This window comes from Delphinapterus leucas, chromosome 9 (genome assembly GCF_059928025.1).
Source record: "Delphinapterus leucas isolate spDelLeu-1000000601 "Yukka" chromosome 9, BTC_Dleu_Yukka2, whole genome shotgun sequence".
In the NCBI taxonomy this organism is placed as follows: domain Eukaryota; kingdom Metazoa; phylum Chordata; class Mammalia; order Artiodactyla; family Monodontidae; genus Delphinapterus; species Delphinapterus leucas.
In genome coordinates, this window is record NC_143137.1 from 40,369,016 (window position 1) to 40,383,862 (window position 14,847).

The 14,847-nt window shown below is 43.2% G+C and overlaps 1 protein-coding gene across 3 annotated transcripts in view; it reads left to right on the top strand.

Annotated features, from left to right (window-relative positions):
• The window catches only part of ELMO1 (engulfment and cell motility 1), a 548,606-nt gene that overhangs the window by 95,372 nt on the left and 438,387 nt on the right, over positions 1-14,847 (top strand). For all 3 annotated transcript variants that reach the window (XM_022583104.3, XM_089917010.1, XM_022583084.2), the window contains one exon: positions 3,655-3,804. In XM_022583104.3, coding sequence (XP_022438812.1) covers positions 3,727-3,804 — 78 coding nt within the window. In that variant the 5' untranslated portion in view covers positions 3,655-3,726. The remainder of the gene's footprint in view (positions 1-3,654; positions 3,805-14,847) is intronic.

Genomic DNA, 14,847 nt, shown 5'->3' on the forward strand with positions numbered 1-14,847 from the left:
CAGCTGCTGGAACTCATTCTCTTATTACTCTAGCTCTTACTTGCTTGGCTTTGGCCACTCACCTCTTTCTGGAACATACAAGGCATGCTTCTGCCTCAGGGCCTTTGCACTTGCTGTTTGAGAAATAGAATATTGCCTACCATATTGGTAAACAAAGAATCTAGCTACCACATTACAGCCACCCTGATTGTGAGCCCTGAGGGCACTCAGGAAGGAAACAAAGAACGCTTGCCATCTAGCAGTCATCAGACTGCAGCCAACCCCTATGGTGCAGCTTGAGGAAACTCTGGATGAGGAAACACTACTGGCCCCAGATAGCTGAGGTGCATATCAAAGGAATGATTTCAGTGAGCCCAGACTCTTGCATCTTCCCGTGCATAGAAAAGCATTAAATTCTTTAACTTGAGGTATCTAGTTTTCTTTTATTAACAGTAATCTTTGTTCTGACTTCCTGGTGTTGTTGCAAAAACTCCTATATATCCTGGCTCCCCCCTTCCTCTTCAGAGCAGTTTGCTCAGGGTTATTTAAGATGCTGCCTCAGGGCTTGAAGTCCTAAGAATGTCCAATCAATAAAACATAACTCTCAACTTTTAGGTTGTGCATTTTTTTTTCAGTCGACGTGTTCCCTTGGCCTGTGACATGATTCCTCCAGATGTCCACATGGCTCACCTCCTCACTTCTCATAGGTCTTTACTCAGATGCTGTGTCTCACTGATGCTTTCCCTGGTTTCCCTATTTAAGACTGCAGTCCTGCCCCTCCCACAGAGATATACGCACATGCTTCAGATTCTCCTTCCCTGATTCATTTCTGTCCATGTCCCTTGACGCCACCTAACGTGTAGATTTGCTGCTGTATCCCCAGCACTGAGAACAGGGCTAGTACAGAGTAGGGCTCAGTAATTATTTGTTGAACGAGCTATTGAACCACTGCTTTGAAGATTTGCCTCTGCTGGTTAGCACTCATTATCGTCACACTGTGACGATCAAGGCTGTCTTCATCATCCTTGGCCAAAGGGACAGCGGTTCTGTTTTGCGTCATTTCCTTTACTTGTCAGCTCTGATGAAGTTAGTTATTCATATAACTGCTGGTGTTGTTATGATTAACTGCCATTAGGCTGCCATTATTAACTCTGCTATCTCTATCATCTTAGTCACGCCCAATGGCCACTGAGCTCGGGGGATAGTAACTGACAAGGCCCACTCTGGTTTGATAAAGAACCAGAGGCACATGTTTGATTAGCATCTTCATACAGAGATCAATTTCTGGAAAAAGGCTAAGAACCCAGTAGAAAAAAGGCAAAGTATCTGGACAGTTCACAGAAAAGTACTTTGCATCTTTATATTCAACCTCTCTCACAATAAGAGAAATAGACACTGAAAGTACATTGAGGACTTCCCTGGTGGCGCAGTGGTTAAGAATCTGCCTGCCAACGCGGGGGACACAGGTTCGAGCCCTGGTCTGGGAAGATCCCACATGCTGTGGAGCAACTAAGCCCGCACGCCACAACTACTGAGCCTGCGCGCCGCAGCTACTGAAGCCCGTGCGCCTAGAGCCCATGCTCCGCAGCAAGAGAAACCACCACAGTGAGAAACCCGCGCACCGTAACGAAGAGTAGCCCCGGCTCGCTGCAGCTAGAGAAAGCCCGCACGCAGCAATGTAGACCCAACGCAGGCAAAAATAAATAAATAAATAAATTAAATTAAATAAAAGGAAAGTACATTGAGATACATTTTTTTTTCAATGCATCAGGTGTGCAAAAGTTCAATCTGTTGGTGAGTCTGTGTGTAAAGAGGCAAGCCTCATCCATTGCTAAAGGGAGTATAGATTGGTACAACTCTCACTATGGAGATATATTTGGAGATGGCTATCAAAATCTAAAACTGCCTATGCTCTTTGACCCAACAATTTTACTTCTGTGAATCTACTGTAAAAATATACTTGCACATGAGCAAAATGATGTATGCATAAGATTTTTCACCAGAGGCTTGTTTATAACAGCCAAAGCTGAGAGATCACCCAGTGGCCCATGGCAGGGGACTGGTTCTTCAGATAAGATACTGGGAAGTTGCTTCATAGCACAGGGAGATCATCTTGATGCTTTGTGATGACCTAGAGGAGTGGGATAGGGAGGGTGGGAGGGAGGCTCAAGAGGGAGGGGATATGGGGATATACATATACATATAACTGATTCACTTTGTTGTAAAGCAGAAACTAACATAACATTGTAAAGCAATTATACTCCAGTAGAGATGTAAAAAAAAAAATAAAAGGCTGATAAACATAAAGAAATCAAATAAAATATTAAAAAAAAAAAGATACAAAGAACAACTATGCAGCTGTAGAAGGAACCAGGACACAAAATTTGTATTAATATAGAAGGATTTAGAAGATACATGAAATGAAAAAAAACCAGGGTATAGAATGCTGCCTTTTATGTAAAGAAAGTGGGAAATATAATATGCTTTTGCATTTGACTTACATACCTGAAGAAGTTCTGGAGCGATACATAAGAAACTAGTAACAGTGGCTAGCTGGAGGGGTGGGGATAGAAGTGAATATTGGGTGGGTGTATCATTTCAGGAGGAGGGAGATTCTACACTGTCTTTACATGCACACACACACGCACACACGTTCAAGTTTTGAATCACATGAGTGTTTTACCTGTTCAAAAATATTAAGTTTTAATTAATTAATTAATTTATTTTGTTTTAATTAATTTATTTTATTTATTTACTTTTGGCTGCGTTGGGTCTTTGTTGCTGCACGCAGGCTTTCTCTAGTTACAGTGAGCTCGGGCTCTAGAGCGCAGTCTCAGTAGTTGTGGAGCACGGGCTTAGTTGCTCTGCGGCATGTGGGATCTTCCCGGACCAGGGCTCGAACCCATGTCCCCTGCATTGGCAGGAGGATTCTTAACCACTGAGCCACCAGGGAAGCCCCCCAAAATATTAAGTTAAAAAAGTTATCCTAAAAGAAACGAGTGAGTCTGGGAGAGAGAGGCAGCAGAGGATAATCTTACTTCCTTTGTGTAAAGCAACACTGTTCATTCCAGTGAGAATTCAAGGTCTGTTCTGAATGCTGTACTAGGCGCTACAGTTAATTTTCTTCTCATCTTGTGAACTGGCCTTGGGGAGGGAGTGTGTGTGCATGTGTGTGAACCTTGGGGCATTGCGCCTTCCTTATGATATCTTGGTTGCTATAGTGCGGAGGAGCTCTATTTGTGGCACACAGAAAACACTTTAAAGATATGCTGCTTCCTGGCCATGACTTCCTGGACAATCTGTCCTTCCGAAGGCTGCTGAGCACGAGGAGTTTGCGTGCACTTCTGGGCAGAGTGAGCCAGGCTCATTCAGACCCTGGGCACCATTCAGAGTAGAAGCAGGCAGTAAGGGACGCCTTGCTTCCCACTGAGGCCTTGGGAGGCTGTTGCCTCTCCGGGGCCTCGTCTCCAACTCCAGGGCATTGGCACCTTCCCCTCCTTTGCCTTCTCTCCTCTGGAGCCACCCGTGAATGGTGCAGTTGGCACCCTGTGTCTTCTGCACCCAGAGCCGTTTCTTGTACCAAAACCACCAGTGAAAACAGGAAGTGATAAAACAAAATTCGCCCTGCATCTGCACTGAGCGACTTCTCTTTCTCTTTTTGTCATTCCTCATTAGGTATAGACACGTGCGGCCATCTACACTGTAGGATCCCGCTTCCACCGGCTTTGGACATCGCGGGGATTTGCAATGCCACCACCTGCGGACATCGTCAAGGTGGCCATAGAATGGCCGGGTGCCTACCCCAAGCTCATGGAAATCGACCAGGTTAGTAATACTGGCAGTCGTTTAGGGGTTATTTTAGTTTCCCTTCTATTCTGAATTTACACAGACTTCAGATAGCTCTTTTTTCTCCTGTTCTCTCTCTGGCTGTGTTGAAAAATTGGTGCGATAATAGTTGCAGTGTAGTTTGATTTCTGTACCACATGCAGTGGCGATGGATGGGGTTTTTATACTCATCCAACATCTACTTGGAGTGTGTCAATACAGGGTTTGTGTCTGAAGCTGTGAGGGAGGCAGGAGGGACAAGAGGACTAGACTCTGGGCAGTTGACACAGTGGAGGCCGTCCCAGCCCTGCCTTGCAGAGACTCATGACTATGTGCTGATTGTTTTATCATAGACAACACAAATCTTAATTTTTGGAATCACTCTTCTCTTTGGTTTTTGCATAAGCAGCCAACAAGTATGTTGCTACTTTGTCATATTAATAGTTTGGTCATGCGTGGATGGATCTAGAGACTGTCATACAGCGTGAAGTAAGTCAGAAAGAGGAAAACAAATATCGGATATTAACGCGTATATGTGGAACCTAGAAAAATGGTACAGATGAACTGGTTTTCAGGGCAGAAATTGAGACACAGATGTAGAGAACAAACATATGGGCACCAAGGGGGGGAAGTGGCGGGGTGGTGGTGGTGGTGGTGGTGTGATGAATTGGGCGATTGGGATTGACATGTATACACTGATGTGTATAAAATGGATGACAAGTAAGAAACTGCTGTATTAAAAAAAAATAGTTTGATCATGAAATTAGTGTAGAGGAATGGGTCTTGGATCCTAGCCGGTTGTAATTTTATTATTAGAGTAAAATGCACTCTGGGTCTAGTATATTGTCTTGTATGTAATAAATACTCAGTACATTTTTACTGAATGAAAAAATGTCAAGATTTTTAAAATGGTTTTACCTATGGAGTCATCGTTTAGTTTGACAGTCTTATGATGTAACTCTCATTTACTATTGATTACAGGCTATCTCAGGAAGGTGGTTTTTGTCATTGTAAATGATTTAAAGGAAAAAAAAATTGAGGCCTAGTGTATGCTTAAGGGTTTCATGAAACATATAGGATTCTAGATGGCTTTCTACATTTTCAAAATTAGGGTACCATGGCAACTCCACTTTTTATGTTCTTGATATTATTTTATGATCTATACTTTTCTGATACTATTTTATGATCTATACATTTTTTCTGGTCAGATTTTATTATCTGATTGAAGACCACTGCAAAATTTACATGGCATTGTGTGGACCCAAAGGATTCATTAGAATAAATTATAAAGGTCAAATAAGAATTAGTTGAGTTTGAGCATGAATGTAAGAAAGGGTACACTTTTAGGTTTGTTTTCAAAAAAGGTGTCATCAGACCAGCATGTCATAGTCATTTTAACTGTCCTCTGAGGCAGATTTTGTTGACTTCAGAAGCAACCCATGAAAGCAGAGAAGCCCGCCCAGCAATTTTATATACATTTGTGTCAGACAACGGTTGTTTACCTTTTTTTCACATGCTGCTTGAGAGAGGATATGTGTTGAATGTTACTTTAAAATATGGCTGGACTACTTGGTGAAGACTAAATGTTGTTAAAATTAGGTTTGTCTACAACCCAAGAGAACAGTGGTTCAAAGAGATAGAAGTTGGCCTCTCAAGTCCACATGGCAGTCCTGGGCTGGCATGATGCCCCAGTGTCATGGACCCAGGCCCCTTCTGTCTTGTTGCTTTGCCTTCTCCATAGGTGGGGCTGAGGACCAGTTGCTTGAGCATCACCTGAGAGCTCAGTAGATATGCAGAGTCTCAGACCCTACCCAGACCTCCTGACACAGATGTGCATTTTAACAAGATCCCCAGGGGATTCCTTGTGTAGTTAAGTCTGAGAAATGCTGAGCTGGATACCAGGTACCCAAGCCCAAGGCCACATCAGAACCACCTGGGGCACTTGTTCAAATGTTCTCTGGGGCCCCAGCCCCAGAGATTCTAAGTCAGTGCTTTAGGTAGACTCTTTCCTTTTGCTTCTGCCATGCCCCAGGGTGTTTGGAAACCTCTTCTTTAAGACAGTAGCTCTTGATACATACTCTTAGGGGCCTGTGGAGTCAGTATCTTGTTCCTGCCTTTGGGGATGGCCTTTGCTGTATGTGTGTCTTAATAATTTTTAAAAAAATATTCTTTTTATTTTGGAACAAGTTTAAATTTATAGACGAATTACGAAGATTGTATTGAGAGTTTTTGTATACCCTTCACTCAGTTTCTCCTGATGGTAACATCTTAATATAACTGCGGTACATTTGCCAAAACTATGGTAGATTACTAGTAACTGAACTACAAAATTTATTAGGATTTCATCAGTTTTTCCACTAATGTCCTTCTGTTACAGGATCCAGTGCAGGAATACCAACTGCATTGTAATGTTTCATGTTCCCTTTGTCTTCTTCAGTCTTTGACAATTTCTGAGTCTTTCCCTTGTTTTTCATGGCCTGATAGTTTTGAAGAGTAGCTTTACTTCAGTACAATTTCACACGCAGAAATGACAAGAACAGTACAAAGGAATTCCTGTCTACCTTTTATCTAGATTCACTAATTATTAATATTTTGCTTCATTTGCTTTATTGTTTTTTCTCTCTCTAGTATACCTATCCCCTTTTGAACCATTTGAGGATGACTTAGGAGCATCATCTCCCTTTACCCCTAAATACTCAATGTGTCCTTCTTAAGAACAAAATCATTCTCTTACATAACCACAGTCTCTTTAAAGAAACCAGAAAATTGAACATTAGTTCAACATTATCATCTAATTCAAAGCCCAAAGCCCATATTCAAATTTCATCAAGTATCCCAATAAGGTCCTTGATAGGTATTTTCCTCACAGTCTGACATCCCTCCAGGATCATGTATTACATTTATTGCCATGTCTCTCTGGTCTTCATGGATCTAGAATGGTTCCTTAGTCTTTCTTCATCTTTTGTGACCTTGATAGTATTGTAGAGTACAGGACAGCTGTTTTGTGGAATGTCCTTCAGTTTGGGTTTCTCCGATGTTTCCTTCCAATTAGATTCAGGTTTTGCATTTTTGGCAGACAGGCAAGAGAGGTAAAGTTGTGTCCTCTTCAGGGCATCATATCAAGAGGCACATGAAGTTTCCTTGTCTCCTTCTTGGTGATGGTTCTACATTTATACGTGATAATATTGAGGTTCATAGAAGTTAGATGATTTCCTAGTCAGTGAGACCAGGACAGAAACCCAGGCCTCCTGTACTTTGAAGACTGAACTTTTAAACTGTTGGCTAAATTGTAGGGCTTCTGCTAATGCCATAGGGAGGCCTCCACAAAGAGTTAGAGACCCAGTCCCTTTTTGCCCTGCAGCCGCTGAAGTTGGAGAGTGGCAGTTTTGGTATCAGGTGCTGTTTCTTTTTTCTTTTTAAGATTTATTATTTATTTATTTAATTTATTTTTGGCTGCTTTGGGTCTTAGTTGCAGCACGCAGGATCTTCGTTGAGGCATGCGGGATCTTTCATTGTGGCGCGCGGGCTTCTCTCCGGTTGTGGCGTGTGGGTTTTCTCCCTCTAGTTGTGGCACACGGGTTCCAGAGTGCGTGGGCTCTGTTGTTGTGGCGCACAGGCTCCAGGGCACATGGGCTCTGTAGTTTGCGGCTCACAGGCTCTCTAGTTGAGGCACGTGAGCTTAGTAGTTCTGGCACGCGGGTTTAGTTGCCTTGCAGCACGTGGGATCTTAGTTCCCTGACCAGGGATCAAACCCACGTCCCTTGCATTGGAAGGCAGATTCTTTACCACTGGGCCACCAGGGAGGTCCCCAGGTGCTGTTTCTTGATCCAGTTGGAAGTTGGCACAAGAATTGGAAATGTATTTGCACAAACGAGGAAGACTTGAGCAGTGATTATTACTGGGGTTTTCTCCTAATCTTCTACCTTGTTCAATAAAGGTCACACCACCTGTTTCTCTCCCATTGCACGTTACCTTTGCTCCTTTGCTCTTAGCTACCATTTCACTAAAAGGAATTTCTGGAAGCTGGGTCAGGCATTGCTGCCCCATCTTCTCCCCAAACCTCCAGTACCCCTCCACTTGTCACACTGTGTTGTCCTTGTCAATCAGCTTAAACCAGTGGTCCTCAACCTTGTGTGTGCGCAAGAGTCACCCGGGGAGCTGGTGAGTAACGCACATCCCCAGCTCAGCTGCAGAGACTGTGATTCTGCTGACCAGGGATGGGTCCTTAATCTGGTTTGTGACGAGCATTAGGTGAGTCCAAAGCAGGGCCTCCCACATTGCATCATGCAGGGGCTCGTGAGAAACAGCCATGAGCCCGAGTTACTCCATTTTTGAATACTGTTTCTCTAGTGCCTGGTGAACAACCTCCCTTAAGAAGTGAATATTTAATTAATGAACAACCAGGAGAGGGAGCTTCCTGAGTGGGGATCAGTTCTGCTCAGCCAGGGCCCATGAGGTTCAAGGGGATGTCTGCTTGGAGTGGATTGGTTTACCTTCCTTCTGAATTTTGAGGAGACAATTCTGTGTTTCCACTCCACAGGAAAAGCCCCGAGGAGCTTCTCACAACTGGAGTTTGCTGTCATATGAGGTTCTCGGAAGAGCTGTCAGCTAGCTCTTTTGTTCATGACGGCAGCCTCTGCTCCTGCCTTCACTCTGTTGTTGGCTTTCAACCTCAAGAGCCACTTGAGGCTGTAGGTGATGATTGTCTGGATACACAGAGCCAAAAAGGCTCCCCATCCACTCTTCCTGTTAACCTAATATTTTTTGAACAGCATATTTCTTAGTCAAGAGTGTCAAAACCCTAGCACTTTTTTTTTTTTTTTTTTTTTTTTTTGGCGGTACACGGGCTTCTCACTGTTGTGGCCTCTCCCATTGCGGAGCACAGGCTCCGGACGCGCAGGCTCAGCGGCCATGGCTCACGGGCCCAGCCGCTCCGCGGCATGTGGGATCTTCCCGGACCGGGGCACGAACCCGTGTCCCCTGCGTCGGCAGGCGGACTCTCAACCACTGCGCCACCAGGGAAGCCCCCCCTAGCGCTTTTGACACGAGGCATAATGCTGAGAGGCAGTGTGTCCTAACAGACACAGTACGGGCTCTGGGACATTTGAATCTGGGTGTGGGCCCTGGAGCCACCCATTCTGTGAGAACCCAGTTAGCCTCTATGAGCCTTGGTATCTTGGCCTGGTCAAGTCGAGACAATAATTTCCCACTTCTTTGATGGTTGTGAAGATTAAAGAAAATATATGAAAAGAATATAGGGCACTGCCAGCTCAGAGTAATTACTCAGTAAAGGCATTATTGCTGCTAGTTTAAGCAAGTCCTCATGAAATTAGAAAATTAGATGCTCTGATTTGTGTTTTTACTTGCCCTTCCATCATGCACAGTTTCCCACCTTTCTCCTTCTTTATCTGCCTAGCTTTATAAATGTCTAGAAGGAGAAAAAATTAAAGGGCAAGTGGGAGGGAGGCATCAGCTAGTAATAAAGGAACATGCTAACTGGATATGCAGCCAATTCATGCTATGGAATATTCACTGGCTCCCTAGTACTCCTCCACAATATTTTCTCCCATCTCTTGGCCACCCACCAATATTCTGGGAAGCAGCCCCTCTGTTCCTTGCACATGCTCTTTGGTCCTCCAGTCTCTCCTGCCTCTGTCCTTACCCCACATGCCTTTCTTTACGAGTACACTGAAGCCAGAAAGCCACTGCTCCCATCCGTGCCTCAGAAGTTCTCTGCTATGTGTTTGCACCTCCAAAGACCACTCGATGCTTTTGTCTCCTGTCATGCTGTCTTGCTTTTCCACTGCCAGCAGAGGAGGGAAGATGTGTCCCTACTCTTTTCCTAAGGCATTCAGCCTGTCCCAACCCCCATCTCTTTTGCTCCACCTGTGTTTTGACTTGTCCTCCCCCCTTACCTGAGGCTTTGCCCATCAAAATCCCCTTCATTTGTTCTTTTCTCCTCTGCTTTCAACAGGAAGCTCTTCTATACCTACCTTGGAAAATCTTCCTCTTGACCTAGTAACTCTCTTGCTGGAGTATAATTTATTTTCTGTCTTTCCATTCCAAGCCAATCTAAGTGCTGTCAGTATATGTCATCCATGTTGCTTTGGAATCTACTTGATCTTAGTATGAATAACAATTTCCCTCCCTCTGGTGTTGCTGTCTTTGATGGCACCTATGCCCTCCCGTTTGCTAAATCGAGTGGTCCTCACTCTGTCTTGGTGTCACTCGGCAAAGCTGCTCGTTCGTATCTTCTTGAAACTACCCCCCTCCCTTCATTAAGCTTCAGTTCTGAGATTCTCCCTCCTTGTCTGATTAGTCTTTGTGGGTTTCCTGCATGGTTCCATGTCTTTCTCATTCTTTCTAAATCAGTCACAACCTCAGTGCTTAGCCCTCTGGTCTGCGTGTTCACCAGTGACACTCGTTGGCTCAGATTCCATGTTCTTTCATGGATTTAAGTGTAACTCCTCTCTGAATAATACCAGCTCTGGTCACCGGCTTGTCCTACTAACTGGTCATCAGTTCATCTCTCTGTTTAATGGATGCATTATTTCCCTCTATAAACCTTCAGTTGCCTACAGAATACAAGCAAATGGTTGGTAAAACTGCTCATATGTGAACCTGAAGGAAGGGAGTCTGATAGGTGTTACCAACTTTTGGAAGTTATTTCATGTAGAACGGGGTTCATTAGATGTGTTATTTATGGCCCCAAGTGTACAAACTCCATCCTCTCCATACAACAAGATAGATCTCATCTCTAATCAAGAAAAGCCAGCATGGGCCATCTTGGCAGGCAGGGAGCCCTGGTCATCTCTCTCACTTGTGCATCAAACACTTGGGCAGACTGCTATGCTGCAAGTTCAGGCCCAGAGAGGATGATGGGAGGAGCTGCGCAGTTTTCAATCTTAGTTCTGCAGATCCTTCTCAAATGGTTCAGGGGTGAGGGGGGTGTGCCATTTGCTTCCAGGCTCTCCACGCTCACTCCTGCCACAGCAGCTGCCATTGACCTCTTTTCATTTTTAGATGCTTTGGGGAAAGAGTTTGTTCGAAGAAAGTATACCACAATTAAAAGAAAAAGTCACGGATGATTCTTGAGATTTCTAGTATCCCTGAGACTTGAGTCAGATTCCTTAGCTTGCCTTCATGTCCTGCCATGATTTCCCTTTACAGTATCCCAGGTTCAGGGTATTTGTGGGTGCTGCGTGCAATTCTCAAGTACCCTCTTGCTTTGTAGAAGCTGCCCCTTTAGGAGTGTGTCCCTGCACATTTTTGCCCTTTTTCTTTTTTCATGTCTTGTAGTTTCTTTCTAACAGCCAACCTGCTTGGATTCCTCCTGCACTCTCTTCCCCTCTCCGCGCCTCTAAATCCTGGCTTTGCTGGCACTGCGGAGAGCCTTCTTTCTGCTCAAGTCTTTTTTGATCATGTAATGTAGTTGTTTCTCCATCCTTCTTATACCATTTTCTTTGCCTGTAGATTTTATTTACAGTTAATATAACCTGTGTCTGATATTACTTACATGTGCCCATGTCTTTTGAAGTATATTATAAGATGTAGATTATAAATAGATTATAAGATGTTATTATAAGCTCTTGGTGGTCAGCCTGATTTACATACTACATTTGTATCCTGTGGTCCATCACAATGATCTCTATTTATGTGGGTCTACTTTTGGCTTGAATTGTGAGTAGTAACGATAAGAATAAAACACTGGTTATTCTCCATTCTCCAAACAGAAAAAATTACAATAGCACTCCTTCTCGTACATGGTTGCAGATTTTATTTTTCTCAAAGAAACATAGATGCATGTGTTTTTAGGCAAGCATGTACGAAATGATTGCCCACGGTTTTCCCTCAGCTGTCCTATTTCTGTAATATATTTAAGGTATAGTTCAATACGTATAAATTTAATTTACCCATAAAGCTCACTCATTTTTAAAGCTCAATACATAAAGTACATTGAAGTTTTTGTGCTTGACATAGGAGTTTAACTCATTCTGTACATAACACTAGTAGTAGTAGTAGTAATAATACATGTACCATCTAATCAGCACATATTATGTGCTAGGCACCGTGTTAAGTGCCCTGCACAGAGTACTTCATCTCCTTCCTACAGTCCAGCAAGGCAGGCTTTATACTTCCCAGTTCATAATTGTTCAGAGGCTCAGTGAGTTGCCTGACATCACACAGTTAGGTAGCTACTGATTTGAGTCTAGCACTGGGTGACACTAAAACCCAGACAGTTGCTACTAAATCATAAATCTGTTCAGTAGTTCTTTTTTAATTTCATTTCAGCTTTATTGAGGTATAGTTGACATATGGTGAGAACAATTGAGTTTTACTCTCTTAGCAAATTTAAAATCATACAGTATAGTATTATCAACTACAGTCACCATGTTTTACATTAGATCCTCAGGCCTTGTTCATCTTATACCTGAAAGTTTATATCCTTTGACCAACCTTTCCATATTTCCCCTACCTTCCAGCCTCTGGCAACTACTTTTCTACTTTCTGTTTCTATGAGTTTGATTTTTTTTTTTTTGTAGATTCTACATATAAGTGATACTAGATGGTATTTGTCTTTCTCTGTCTGGCTTATTTCATGTGTTTGGTAGTTCTCTTTGAGTCTCTCCATCTCTTAGGGCTCAGTTTAATGGTGGTTTGAAGAGATGCCTATGCCACTGCCAGCTTGCCTGCTGCACCCACTGACAATGTGACTTCCAGGGACATGTTGTATTATGAAAGCCAAGATTGTATTACCTTAAAAGTTAGGGAAAATATGGCGAGTGGTCTGGGTTATTACAGAAGGAGCCCACCTGAAGTGAGACAGAGCCTTGAAAGCCAGGTTTCTTTGGGGCTGGACACTGGGAGAGGCAGGCTGGCCTGGTGCTTATGGGCATGGACTTTGGGTGGACTTATTTGGACTCAAAATCTGGGCTGCCACTAAGTGCTGTGTGACTGGGGACAAGCCTCCTGCTTTGTAAGGAAGAATTGTCAATATTTATACATCCTTCCTGGCATTGTGGGGATTCGGTGAGGTAATCACTCAGCGCCCTGCTTAATAATAGAAACCATTAGGAGCCAATTATGATTTTTTTCAGTCATACATAGAATAGAACAAGTTTCTTATGTTTCAAGCAAGACTGGAACCAATAATACAAACTTTTCCTTAAATGCATTAAAGTTAGCTTTTCAGCCTGAAAACCCATAATTCCCCAGACATTTAAGTACTGAGAGCCTGGTGAACTAAAATGACAGTTGAGCTCCAAATAAAGAGTCTTGAATTCAGATGCAGTCACACAGAATATACAATTGGAGTGTATTTAATACCACTGAACACTATGTTTAAAAATACTTAAGATTGTAATTTTAATGTTATGTGTATTTTACCACAATAATAGTAATAAAAAATCCCATAGAATCAAGAAAATGAGACTGAATTTCTGGAAAGTGAAGCTCCAACCTTGCCCTGCAGAAATGAAAAGTCATGTAATTTTTCTGGACTGTTCCTTCCTGAGTGGTTGGATTACATCAGGATTTCTCAACTTCAGCACTATTGACATTTTTGACTGCATAATTCTGAGTTTTGAGGGCTGTCCTGTGCATTGTAGGATTTTAGCAGTATCCTGGCCTTTACCCACTAGTTGCCAGTAGCATTCCCTCCCCCAGTTGTGACAACCAAAAATGTCTCCAAACATTGCCAGTGTCCCCAGGGTGGGGGACAAATTTCCCCTTGTTAAGGATGGACTAAATCAGTGGCTCCCAAGCTTGGTTCTGCATCTGAATTGCTTATGAAACATATTGAACACACAGAGAGGATTATTTGTAGGTGTGGTTCGAGGTCTGGGAATTCCTGTCTTTTTCAAGCTCCATGGCGATACTGATGCTCTTGGACCCAGATTTAGAAATGACTGTCTCTACACCCCACTACATTTCTAGCTCTATCTGCTTGTGATATCTCTGGCTCCCTCAGTAATGTTTATGGAGTGCCTCAGTGCTTCCATCAGTAAAATGGTCCTAATGGTTCTTCACCTTGAATTACTCTACAGAGAGTATGAACATAACACCCTCAAGAGCTTCTTCTGTTCCACTTAAGAAAGCCTGGGTGATGTTGCACCACTACTTTCTGTGCTGTCATAATCAGGTAGAATGATATTGGGACAGGAATAGTCATTGCTCATCTGATTTTTGCAACTCTTGGATTTGGTATTGTAACAACTATTTCTTTTTTTAAAAATTTATTTATTTTGTTTTTGGCTGCTTTGGGTCTTTCCTGCTGCACGCAGGCTTTCTCTAGTTGTGGTGAGTGGGGGCTACTCTTCGTTGCACTGTGTGGGCTTCTCATTGTGGTGGCTTCTCTTGTGACGGAGCACGGGCTCTAGGCTCATGGGCTTCAGTAGCTGTGGCTTGCAGGCTCAGTAGTTGTGGCACACGGGATTAGTTGCTCCATGGCATGTGGGATCTTCCTGGACCAGGGCTCAAACCTGTGCCCCCTGCATTGGCAGGCGTATTCTTAACCACTGTGCCACCAGGGAAGCCCCTGTAACAACTATTTCTTAAACTTCCTTTACTATAAAGTGACCGAAGTACTTCCCTTTCTGGTTTTAGCTCTGTTCCTTTGTATGTGAGAGTGTATGTAACTTCATAAAATCTTAGAGTTTGCCATGCTTTGGAAGAGAAAGACAGAAAACGTATGTCTCCCCTCAGCTGAGAACCCAGTTTAATTGCACAGGAATGAACTCTAGTGTTCTGCTTTTTCTTCTGAAAATGAACTACAGATTTCAGTTTGCTTTCTGGGTAGGAAGGGGTGATAGTCTCCTCCATTCTATTTCCCTTCCCCAACTCTGTCACTAAGAGCACATTGGGTAACTCAGGACAGAGCCTTTTATCAACCGTGTTTTCTTGAGAGTTTGGTGACTAAGACATCTCACATTTCTAGAACCTTTTGCGTGTGTCACACTTTGTACTTCATTTTCCTGTTAGGTCAACTGGCAGTTTGCGGAGAGGTATATAAATATGTAGATTTCAGCATTAAGCAGGACTCTG